This window comes from Schistocerca cancellata, chromosome 3 (assembly GCF_023864275.1).
Source record: "Schistocerca cancellata isolate TAMUIC-IGC-003103 chromosome 3, iqSchCanc2.1, whole genome shotgun sequence".
Classification (NCBI taxonomy): domain Eukaryota; kingdom Metazoa; phylum Arthropoda; class Insecta; order Orthoptera; family Acrididae; genus Schistocerca; species Schistocerca cancellata.
In genome coordinates, this window is record NC_064628.1 from 103031134 (window position 1) to 103044177 (window position 13044).

Sequence of the window (13044 nt, forward strand, 5' to 3'; positions counted from 1 at the left end):
TTCAACTATCAATATTAGCTTTGTCAATGCACTCTTAGCTGGGTCCAGAAAGTCTTCTGTTTGGATGTCTTTCAGATGGCAATCAGTAATGGATCCATGTTGAATTGCTTTTAGAATATACTTCACTTTATAGAAAAGAGTCTCCTAGATCCAAATTATGTAAATATTGGAGAATGAGATGTTGCTGTTGCATGATTTTTGGTCAGTCACATTCTAATACATTCCCATGCAGCAGAAACCAGTTCTCAAATTGCAAATGTCTGACTTATTTAAGACAGTAATAAATCAGACATTTGCGGAAAGGTGTAACCTGTGTGACTATGCTGTGGGATGAATGAGGAATACTTTTTAGGTCTAAATAATACATCTTAAATCTCTAACATTGGTTTCATTGGACTTGTCGCCTTGCAGGTTTGGAGTTTTGTGGATGGACTGTATTTAAAATGCCATATTTCATCACCAGTTGCTGAGTCAAAGGGGTAAACGCCTAACTTAATTATCTTTCTTGCCAATCTCTGTAGCGTCAAAGATCATTAAGATTGTTTTCTTGGTTCACAGATGCAGGAAAAAGACCAACGTATTTAGAACTTTTGAACCCACTACTTAACTACTGAATTGGTCACAAAGTAAAGTTGCTGCCATAGATTAGCAAAATTATCATGTTTTTAATGTATGCAAGATCCAAGACAAACTCTTACATTCTCCATAAAAATCATTTGGAAAGAAACAACCACTTTGGAGAAATTGCACATAGCCAGATCTTGGCTGTGAGAAGAATGTGGTAGAGTCAAAGTCTGCAATGTGCTTGTGCTTGTTTTGTGCATTGTGCGATGATTTTCAAAGTGAAACAAACGTATATGTTAGACTATCTTTGGCAACTTGACCAAGCGAATTTTGAAAAATGGTGGAGAGCCTGCTTAAGCATATCAATTTGACAGTACCATCCTACAGTTTCAAGTTTGATTGTAGCAATGATTCCATCTGTAGCAAAAAAACCACACACAATTCTTTACCTTTGTTACACCTAAAGATTTGGGGATGACCCATACACATTACAGTTGCTTATATGTGGATAAAACTGGTAGGTAGTCATGCATTGTTACTAGTTCTGGCACTGAATAATGACTTCTATCAGCAAGAATTAGACCTATCATGCTTAATGAACTGCCACCTTGTAAGTAAAACTGCCTCATACTGAACCACTGAAAACCTTTTTAAAAATGCAGGTTTACACATTGGTTAAGGCATGGAACTTGTATTAAAGGGGAGCAGGCATTCAAATCACCATCCAACTATTCAGATTTAGGTTTTACAAAATTTTCCTAAATAGCTTCAGGTGAATACTTCTGATTAAAAGAGGCCACGGATGATTTTATTTTTTCCCCAGTCCAATACAGTACAAGTTAATGTTTCATCTCTGAAGGCATCAAAGTCAATGAGATGTTACTGACCTTCCTTCTTTTTTATTAAGAACGTTGAATAAGATCTTTGAGACAATCTCTGATTCAATCCCATCAGTAAACTACATGTATTAGTTTATGCTCAAATTCACTCAAACAGGAAAAAAAAAAAAAAAAAAAAAATCATCTCCTCTCATGGATTTAGTTTGGTTTCAAATCTATGTCTTACAAAGACTGAATAACTGTGCAGTAAATGAAAGGGGGGTCTTCTTCCACAATCAATATCTGTCAATATAGCCTAAGACTGGATGCAATTACTAGATGTTTGTCTAAGAAATTATATTGTTGTTGTTTTGGTCTTCAGTCCTGAGACTGGTTTGATGCAGCTCTCCATGCTACTCTATCCTGTGCAAGCTTCTCCATCTCCCAATACTTACTGCAACCTACATCCCTCTGAATCTGCTTACTGTATTCATCTCTTGGTCTCCCTCTACAATTTTTACTCTCCACACTGCCCTCCTGATGCCTCAGAACATGTCCTATCAACCGGTCCCTTCTTCTTGTCAAGTTGTGCTACAAGCACCTCTTCTCCCCAATTCTATTCAACACCTCCTCATTAGTTATGTGATCAACCCATCTAATCTTCAGCATTCTTCTGTAGCACCACATTTCGAAAGCTTCTATTCTCTTCTTGTCCAATCTATTTATCGTCCATGTTTCACTTCCATACATGGCTACACTCCATACTAATGCTTTCAGAAACGACTTCCTGATACTTAAATCTATACTCGATGTTAACAAATTTCTCTTCTTCAGAAACGCTTTCCTTCCCATTGCCAGTCTACATTTTATATTTTATATCCTCTCTACTTCAACCATCATCAGTTATTTTGCTCCCCAAATAGCAAAACTCCTTTACTACTTTAAGGGTCTCATTTCCTAATCTAATTCCCTCAGCATTACCCGACTTAATTCGACTACATTCCATTATCCTCATTTTGCTTTTGTTGATGTTCATCTTATACCCTCCTTTCAAGACACTGTCCATTCCGTTCAACTGCTCTTCCAGGTCCTTTGCTGTCTCTGACAGAATTACAATGTCATTGGCAAACCTCAAAGTTTTTATTTCTTCTCCATGGATTTTAATACCTACTCCGAATTTTTCTTTTGTTTCCTTTACTGCTTGCTTAATGTACAGATTGTATAACATCGGGGAGAGGCTACAACCCTGTCTCACTCCCTTCCCAACAACTGCTTCCCTTTCATGCCCCTCGACTCTTATAACTGCCATCTGGTTTCTGTACAAATTGTAAATAGCCTTTCGCTCCCTGTATTTTACCCCAGCCACCTTTAGAATTTGGAAGAGAATATTCCAGTCAACATCATCAAAAGCTTTCTCTAAGTCTATAAATGCTAGAAATGTAGGTTTGCCTTTCCTTAATCTCTCTTCTAAGATAAGTCGTAAGGTCAGTATTGCCTCACGTGTTCCAACATTTCTATGGAATCCAAACTGATCTTCCCTGAGGTCGGCTTCTACCAGTTTTTCCATTCGTCTGTAAAGAATTCGCGTTAGTATTTTGCAGCCGTGACTTTTTAAACAGATAGTTCGGTAATTTTCACATCTGTCAGCACCTGCTTTATTTGGGATTGGAATTATTATATTCTTCTTGAAGTCTGAGAGTATTTCGCCTGCCTTATACATCTTGCTCACCATATGGTAGAGTTTTGTCAGGACTGGCTCTCCCAAGCCCATCAGTAGTTCTAATGGAATGTTGTCTACTCCCGGGGCCTTGTTTCACCTCAGGTCTTTCAGTGCTCTGTCAAACTCTTCACGCAGTATCGTATCTCCCATTTCATCTTCATCTACATCCTCTTCCATTTCCATAATATTGTCTTCAAGTACGTCGCCCTTGTATAGATGTTCTGTATACTCCTTCCACCTTTCTGCTTTCTCTTCTTTGCTTAGAACTGAGTTTCCATCTGAGCTCTTGATATTCATACAAGTGGTTCCATTTTCTCCAAAGGTCTCTTTAATTTTCATGTAGGCAGTATCTATTTTTCCCCTAGTGAGATAAGCCTCTACATCCTTACATTTGTCTTCTAGCCATCCCTGCTTAGCCATTTTGCATTTCCTGTCAATCTCATTTTTGAAACGTTTGTATTCCTTTTTACCCGCTTCACTTAGTGCATTTTTATATTTTCTCCTTTCATCAATTAAATTCAATATTTCTTCTGTTACCGAAGGATTTCTACTAGACCTCGTCTTTTTACCTACTTGACCCTCTGCTGCCTTCACTACTTCATCTCTCAGAGCTACCCATTCTTCTTCTACTGTATTTCTTTCCCCCATTCCTGTCCCCATTTTGCAGTTTCTTCAGTTTTAATCTACAGTTCATAATCAATAGATTGTGGTCAGAGTCCACATCTGTCCCTGGAAATGTCTTACAATTTAAAATCTGGTTCCTGAATCTCTGTCTTACCATTATATAATCTATCTGATACCTTCTAGTATCTCCAGGATTCTTCCATGTATACAACCTTCTTTTATGATTCTTGAACCAAGTGTTAGCTACGATTAAGTTATGCTCTGTGCAAAATTCTACCACACGGCTTTCCCTTCATTTCTTACCCCCAATCCATATTCACTTACTATGTTTCCATCTTTCCTTTTTCCTACTCCCGAATTCCAGTCACCCATGACTATTAAATTTTCATCTCCCTTCACTACCTGAATGATTTCTTTATCTCATCATGCGTTTCATCAGTTTCTTCATCATCTGCTGAGCTAGTTGGCATATAACCTTGTCCTGTTGTAGTAGGCATGGGCTTCGTGTCTATCTTAGCCACAATAATGCGTTCACTATGCTGTTTGTTGTAGCTTACTCGCACTCCTATTTTTTTATTCATTATTAAACCTACTCCTGCATTACCCCTATTTGTTTTTGTATTTATAACCCCGTATTCGCCTGACCAAAAGTCTTGTTCCTCCTGCCACCAAACTTCACTAATTCCCACTATATCTAACTTTAACCTATCCATTTCCCTTTTCAAATTTTTTAACCTACCTGCCCGATTAAGGGGTCTGTCATTCCACGCTCCGATCCATAGAACGCCAGTTTTGTTTCTCCTGATAATGATGTCCTCTTGAGTAGTCCCTGCTCGGAGATCCGAATGGGAGACTATTTTACCTCCAGAATATTTTACCCAAGAGGGCACCATCATCATTTAACCATACAGTAAAGCTGCATGCCCTCGGGTAAAGAATATGATTTGTCAGAAAACTCTTAGATTTATCATCGTACTTGCCACTTGACCTTCCCTTTTTTAACCTGTATGTCCTTCAAGATTACAATACTGGAAAACTCTGGGTTTACCACACAATGTAACTGTTCACCTCAATTGATCTGCAACACAGAAAAATGCCATTGTATGTATGTGCATACTGTGGGCAAACTCAAGTTCATTAACTGGTCTACCGTTTTCTCCCTCTTCTTTATATGACTATTTGCTATTAGAGATGGGCAAAACTGTTCTTTTCAGAGATTGGATCAGAACTGTTCACTCCCTGAAATGAATTAGCTCTTTTTCATGACTCACCACTCATTTACAACAGAAAATAAATGGAAGGCACATTGCCCTTTAAACTTGGTTTATTCTAGTACTATACCTGTATTTTGATCTTATTTGATCCTATTTTGAAGTAACACAGATAATGAGTAAGAATTTTGTATTGTTTATTGAAATTTCCACGATATGACAAAGTTTTTGATTATTGATTTATTTTGCACTATCGTGGTTTTTTGGGTGATCGGAAAATGTTGTAGCTTGAGATTTACATTAACAATATATTTGGCTATGATGTATTAAAATTTCATTAACCTCATACAAATACATCGCAAGCCATATATTTTTAAAGTGAACGTTTCCTTCCGAAGACGCCTAAAATCACAAAATCCGTACCAGAATAAGAAAAAAATATATAAATTTGACTGTAAAACGAAAGTGCTGCATATAGCCTTACGCAGAATAAAACAAGGAAAATATTGGTGTATCACATTTTGCGATACGTTTATCGGTTCGCTCGTAATTAAAGCGTAAATTCGAGTGTCCATAATAAAAATCCTATAGTAAGAGGAGTCATCAGGAACCTAATCTAATCAGTTTAAACAAATAAAAATAAAATAAAAACAATTGATGTATACATAACATAATAATGTAATATACATAGCGGTATTACTACGAAGAACAATACGCAGTAGGGACGAACTCCGATGCAGAGGCGCTGAGTCGAGCAGGTCGAGCCGCGAGCTGTATTACTGCGTGAGCTGAGACCGCAGAGACCAGAGTGACACCTGAGTCGCTTTGGTCAACGCTCTGGCTAGAGTCGAGACGGTGGGGTGAGCGTTGAGCGGGCGAGTTCCGAGGGTGGGGGGAGTGGTGAACTCACCCGCTCCGAGACAAATCGTCCGTTCCCTTGCGAGCAGGTTGTTGCAAGTAGTTCCTATGTTATCCGCTAGGTGGCTCTCTGTCCTGTTGCTCGCATCAACTGCCCAGAGGGTAGGACGTGCGACTGAAACGATCGCCGACAGAGTGCGATGCGAAGTTAAGCTGCGCCAGGCACTGCACTCGGCAGACGACGCACAGAGACGGCACGGCATATGTGAAACACAAAATCCAATGGGGCACTGCACACTGCAGGCAGCCAAGGTAGAAGCAGGGCAGAGGCCGGCGCTGGCTGTGTTGTGTGGTGTGCACTGTGCTCTGACCAGCAGAGGTGCTGCTGATATGCTCCGTCTCTCTCTCTCTCTCTCTGCTGTGGGAAACGTTTGGAGCTACCGTTCTTTTTTTCTTAATCACTGATTGTTCACTCCTTTGAAAGATTCAACTCTATGAATTAGTTCAAGAGCGGATCCCCCATCTCTATTTGCTATTGAACATCTCCACTATACAGTGACTGTCTGTATTTAGCGTTCCATTTTTTTGCATTCTACAAGAACATTACTTAATTAAATGCTTCAACAGTTTGTTTAGAGCAGTAGGTGTTCTACTAATCATGAAGTGCATTAATGTGCAGTCTTTTTAAGTGTGGTGTAGAGAATAGCATTTTTCTTTGACAAGCATATGCTACTTATCTTTAATGAGAGTTACTAATGCAACTCAAGAAGTAGTTCATAAATCTGTAGCTCTATGATATAGTATTCTCCCACTGTCTTTGAGAGCTCTTCCTCATGATATGATCTACAGTATCCAAGACGTGGGTGAATGAATAAATCACCATTTTGTCAGTTCTTGTTCTGTTACAAGACTTATAGTCATATAGAATACCATTTCAAAAAACAACCTCAAATTTATCATGAAATGTGTTGTATTTGACACTGGCATTTTGTTCTTGCAAAAACATTACTAATTACAACTCAAATACTTTGCTAATTGGTGCTTCTCAAGATTTTCATGACTGTGTATGCTGTTTACTATGATTACCTGGCCACAAACCCCTGAAGCTTTCTTGTATCACACAATTTGATGAAGTCAGTGACTACATCCTCATTAAAATTATTTCCTATTATGACATTTTATATCCTGAAACTTTGATCCTCCAATAACAGCACTAACAAGGTAACCTCCCCATCGCACCTCTCTCAGATTTAGTTATAAGTTGGCACAGTGAATAGGCCTTGAAAAACTGAACACAAACCAACACAGAAAACAGGAAGAAGTTGTGTAGAACTATGAAAAAAATAAGCAAAATATACAAACTGAGTAGTCCATGCCCAAGATAGGCAACATCAAGCATAGTCTGAGCTCAGGAGCACTGTGGTCCTGTGGTTAGTGTGAGCAGCTGCAGAATGGGAGGTCCTTGGTTCAAGTCTTCCCTTGAGTGAAAAGTTTACTTTCTTTATTTTCGCAAAGTTATGATCTGTCCGTTCGTTCATTGACATCTCTGTTCACTGTAATAAGTTTAGTGTCTGTGTTTTGCGACCGCACTGCAAAACTGTGCGATTAGTAGACGAAAGGACATGCCTCTCCAATGGGAACCGAAAACATTTGATCGCAAGGTCATAGGTCAACCGATTCCTCCACAAACACGTCTGATATATTCTATACGACACTGATGATGGCATGTGCGTCACATGACAGGAATATGTTGTCGACCCACCTAACTCGTACACGTGGCGAATGGGTAAAACTATTCTTCTACCTTGCCCGATTTAGGTTTTCTTGTGGATGTGATAATCACTCCCAAAAAAGTGATGAAAACATAAGAGCTTGTCACATAAACAGTTTCACAGTCACATTGGACGGACAGACGGACGAACGGACAGATATTAACTGTCTGAAAATAAAAAATTAAACTTTTCACTCGAGGGAAAACTTGAACCAAGAACCTCACATTCGGCAGCTGCTCACGCTAACCACAGGACCACGGCGCTCCTGAGCGCACACTCTCCTTGATGTTGCCTATCTTACACATTGACTACTCAGTTTGTATATTTTGCTTATTTTTTTCATAGTTCCACACATTTTCTTCCTGTTTTCTCGATTGATCTGTGTTCAGTTTTTCAAGGCCTATCCACTGTGCCAACTTATAACTAAATCTTAGGGGGGTGCGATGGGGAGGTTCCCTTGTAAGCACCTAGCGTGACGAGCATGCTGTTGCCAAAACCCCACAACAATGAGTCAGTTCATTTGCAGCATTCAAGTAGTGCGGCTACACACCTAATCGTGATAGTTCCAGCAGCCAAGAACATGCCCTACCTTTTATCTGAGTCTTAAAGGATGTGCAGTTGACAGACAATGTGGCAAATGCCATGTAACAGATGTCAAATTTTAAGAGTGTAATAACAAGTTATAGGATCACAATATTATTATTTGATCAGCCTCTGTCAGATTCTTCTGAAAGTCTGCAATATAAGTGTCACAAAGTATCAATTATTTCCTTCCGTTTGACAAATAACTGAATGTAAAAGTTTTTATTTCCTTTTCAAATAGAGATAAAAAGTCCTTTGTGGGTTTGTGGATACAGAATAAGAAAACTAAACCACTTTCACACATTATTATACACAGGAAGGATTGCTACTCACTGTAACGATGACACACCAAGTGGCAGACAGCACAATGAAAAAGAGCTTTCGGCCAAAACCCTGTTCAGAAAGGAACAACAAACAAACAAACAAACAAACAAACAAACAAACACAAACACACACACACACACACACACACACACACACACACACACACACACACACAAGCACATCTCATTCACTATTCAGTTATCTACTGCCACTTGAATCAAAATGCAACTGTCATGCTGAGCGGAAGCAGGAAGCTTTAGGGAAGAGAGGGGCAGGGGTAGATGGAATGGGGAGTGGAAAAGCAATGGAAAGGAGGGGGGAAAAAGCCCAGTGGGTGTATAAGCACAGAGCGGCACATGATGAGGATGGGGATGTGATAGATTAGAGGGGACAGAAACTATTGGGTAGAGGATGTGGAGACAGTAGGTTGAGTCTGGGATGATTTCAGGAGTGGAGAATCTGTCGTAAGGATAACTCCCATCTGCACATTTCAGAAAAGCTGGTGGTGGAAGAGAGGATCCACACGCTTCAGGTAGTGAAACAGCCATTAAAATTAAGCACTACTGAACATAGCACACTTGATTTCAATGGCTGCTTCACAACCCATCCACCTGGATGCTCCCCTCCACCAGCACTTTTTCTGAGCTGTACAGATGAGAGATGTTTCTGCCCTGTCTGTTCTAACACGACCTTCCAATGCACATCCCTTCACCCCCATTGTCAGTTGTTGCTCTGCCATCGCATCCACTGGTCTTTTTCCCTCTGCTCCTTTTTCACTAGCCATTCCCCCACCCTCTTCCACATTTCTCTATGCTGCACCTTCCAGTCTTGTCCTGCCACCTAGTCTCCACTTGCTCTGTCAGACAGCACTCACTCCCCCCCCCACGTGTATCCTGCTGTGCCTCCCCTTTCCCGCATCACTCCGGATTGCTGCTTCTGCTCTACATGATGGTTGCATTCTGGCTGGAATGGTCAGAGATATTGGTCATGTGTGTATGTGTGTGTGTGTCATTTGCTTGCTCGTGAAAATGTGTGGTTTTTTTTCCCTTTTTTTCCTTTTTGAAGAAAGTTTTGGTCAAAAGCTGAAAGTGTAACAGACTCTTCTGCAACTTTGTGTGCCATCTTTACATTAAGTAGCTATCTATCCTTTCCATAGTATTGTTGATATTTCAACCTGGGCTCTTCACTGTTACAAGGAATAGTAATGCATCACACAATAAATCGTGGCAGGATACTCTGCAATAATGATATGAATCAGCCATGCTGGACTGCCATTTCAATGAAATATAGAAATATTTGTAAACTTTGCAACACAGATAATAACAGTTTTGACCAAGATGAACTTTATGTAAGCCTATTGATTTTTTACAAGACAATAGCCTGTATCATTCGGATTAAAAAACTATATGCGGTCTCTGAGTGAGAATTCAGTATGACGTGAAGACACTACGTCTTACTTGCATGGTCTCTTGTTGACATGACATGGAACGAAAGATGGGCCCCAGACATGTTTCTCAGGATCTCCCTGCATGCAGTTTATAAGACAGTCTGCAAAGTATTAACAGTGTTTTTTAGAGGACAATAATGAACAAGTTTCATATCAATCATATCTCAGACACTTTTCATGGGTGACATTGCAGCAATTGAGGGGGCATGGGGAACTGTGGTACCAACAGTACCTTAAACAAGACATGCACATTCTATCTGACACATAGCTGTATTTTGTGCTTGTGAAATATGCCAAGTGGAGCTGCTTGATGGAGGGCCTATACTTCAAGCTATAAAGACTGCAATAGCAGTGGCCGTTGAGATTGCTGTCAACAAGGAGATGAGATTAGCTGTTGTGTCAAACAGCGCCGCGGACAGAAAATTTCATTCTGGAAATATCTCCCGAGCTGTGGCTAATCCACATCCCTGTAATATCCATTCTTCCAGGAGTGGTAGTCTTGCAAGTTTCACAGGAGAGCTTGTGTGAAGTCTGGAAGGAGACAAGGTACTGGTGAAAGTAAAGCTGCAAAGGCCTGTTGTGAGTCGTGCTTGGGTAGTTCTGTCAGTAGAGCTCTTGCCCGCAAAAGGCTAAGGTCCTGAGTTCTAGACACGGTGTGGCATACAGGTTTATTTTAAAAGTCTGCATTTTTGGACCAACTTTCTTTTTCATCAACCACTTTCTCCATTCTCATGCTCATGGCTAGCTCTTCTCCATCTTTCAAATCTTTGATCTATTCATAGCACCTGCCCTTTCTTCTATAATTACCAGTTGTTTGCCATCTTCCCTAACTATGTTAACAGTTTTACTTGATTTCCCAATTACATTTCATTTTTCATATCTAGTATGGTTATTTTACTTCTGTTTATTGGAATGTATGTAAAATAGTCAATATGAAATGTCACCTTACAGGTATCATTAACATTGTTACCTCATTAATTGTAAATAAAACTCCTGACCCCACAATCATGACTTCAACAGTAATTAGGATGGGTGTCTCAATGCCAAGAAAGTTATACTGGAAGAACAGCAGTAGTAAAGTGTAATCAAAAATGCAGATGCTTGGGAGCAGTAGATTCCTTTTAATTATCTTTGTGCAGAACACTGACCCCTCTTGTATGGACAATTTAGATACAATATCACAAAATCCAAACGAATACTGTAATTGGTTAATATTTGTACATCAATCAGCCACTGACTTGCAATCTGCAAACTTTATTTTGTAAAATGGGAAAAGGTGATCTGGGTTCTTTATATTCTTTCTTAATTAATGTCTACATATTCAACCTTAAGTCACTTCTAGGGTATCAACTGAAGCATATATGTTTTACTATTGTAAAAACGTAAAACATTAAAATTACATGAAGCAGAACAATAAAATAGTTCAGAATTACAGGGTTTATCATGACAAAAAGAAAATAGTTAAGAAGTAAAAGGTATATTATTTAAAAAACACCAATGTGCGTTGAATCCAAACCTGAGTGGTGATCAACAAAAGAGGCAGTATTGAACACATTACAGCCTACCACAAACGCAGAAATTCTGTCTAAATACAGCGAAGCAAGTAACTAATAAGAGGCATGGAACAACACTGGTGGATCAAACAGTATTTAATGATACGAATACTCTATGTGGTGGATGTTTGGTCTGCCAGTATCGAATCTGCACCCATGTGCACTAGTTTAATTCCGTCAGTGTATCTACAAATATTACACGCAATTTAACTCTATGCAATATGAGCTATGAAACATGCTTTCTGCTACAGCCTATTGGTGCTACAAAACACGAAATATTACCTCCAAATCATTCTGTTTCATTGGTGGTACACCATACAAATATCCTTTGCCATTTGATCTGCTGTGTGTATAATGGATCCACTCTGGAAGGTCTGGGGCATTTAATAAGGATGGTCGATACGTATAATGACTGGTATGTCCTGGGAGAAGAAAATACATACTGGCAGCTTCAAGAAATTAAGTTAAATTTCTGTTCGCTTAACGTATTGTCTTTTATTCTCATGTACCTTGCAACGTCCAATTAAACAATGATGGAACTATTGGCATCACAAAAACTTTAGTAGTAAGAAACGTATCTTGTGCTGCACATGTCGACACAAATAAGAAAAGCAAGGGAAAGAACTTCATTTTATTTTGTGTGAAATGACTACCTCACTCAATCAAGATAAAATATGAAAGACCGGGATTTACTTATAGACTGTCAGCATATTACAGTCAGCATCTCGATCAGACGATCACCAACTATCTATTGCGCAATTATTGTAATGACCAAAGAAACTAGAATGAAGACCACAGACATTTTACACATACGCTACATCTCCCCTTATCTCTGCCGGCATGCAGATAGAACAGATAGCCTGCGCTCCGCGATTGGCTATTTGACGTAGTTGATCAACAGGAAGGACGCACAGTCTAAAAAATGAGCAGTAGTGTCAGGACCGCAAGTGCGGACACGTGCCTTTATTTCACTATATACTTCACGAGAGGTACTGTGGCTGCGCTCCTTTCAAAGATATACATTGGCTTTATAGAGCGTAGAGAAATATCCGCTACCAGTCACAATGAAAGATTATTTATTCGTCACATGACTGCTTTCGGGATTGTAGCTATCCTCAGGTGTTTATACATTCATGTACATGTTTATATTGCTCGAGATCACTGTTTGAATACAAAGAAAATTATTTGCTGGAGACTAAACAGATACGAGTGGAACAATTATAAGTGGTAAGGCTGCATTTGTCGAAAATATATCTGTACTTATATAAAAATGAAGAATCGTTATTGTAATTACTCTATATTGACAGTTTTCCACACAGTTGCACATTTCTTGCCATTTTAACGCCCATGTTTCAGTTTTTTTAAATTTAGCTGCATATCACGAGTTTAGACACAGTAGTGAAATGTGCAGCTAAATTTTAGAACACTGAAACGTGTACGTGAAAATGGCACAGGACTGTAGGTAGAGTGGTCAAAGAATGCCCTATGCAAGTGCCAAATCTTAAGGTGCCTGTACACCAGAGTGAACAAGTGTATGTGCATCAGTGTACAGGGCATTCCTTTTGGTGAAA

General features: G+C 39.3%; 1 protein-coding gene across 2 annotated transcripts in view; it reads right to left on the reverse strand.

Moving 5' to 3' along the window:
- The window catches only part of LOC126177110 (epsilon-sarcoglycan), a 109727-nt gene extending 97492 nt beyond the window's left edge, over positions 1-12235 (reverse strand). For both annotated transcript variants that reach the window (XM_049924378.1, XM_049924377.1), the window contains exons 1-2: positions 11983-12235; positions 11756-11895 (exon numbers count right to left, since the gene is read on the reverse strand). In XM_049924378.1, the coding sequence (XP_049780335.1) occupies positions 11756-11895; positions 11983-12103 (261 nt within the window). In that variant the 5' untranslated portion in view covers positions 12104-12235. The remainder of the gene's footprint in view (positions 1-11755; positions 11896-11982) is intronic.
- Positions 12236-13044: the final 809 nt, after the last annotated feature.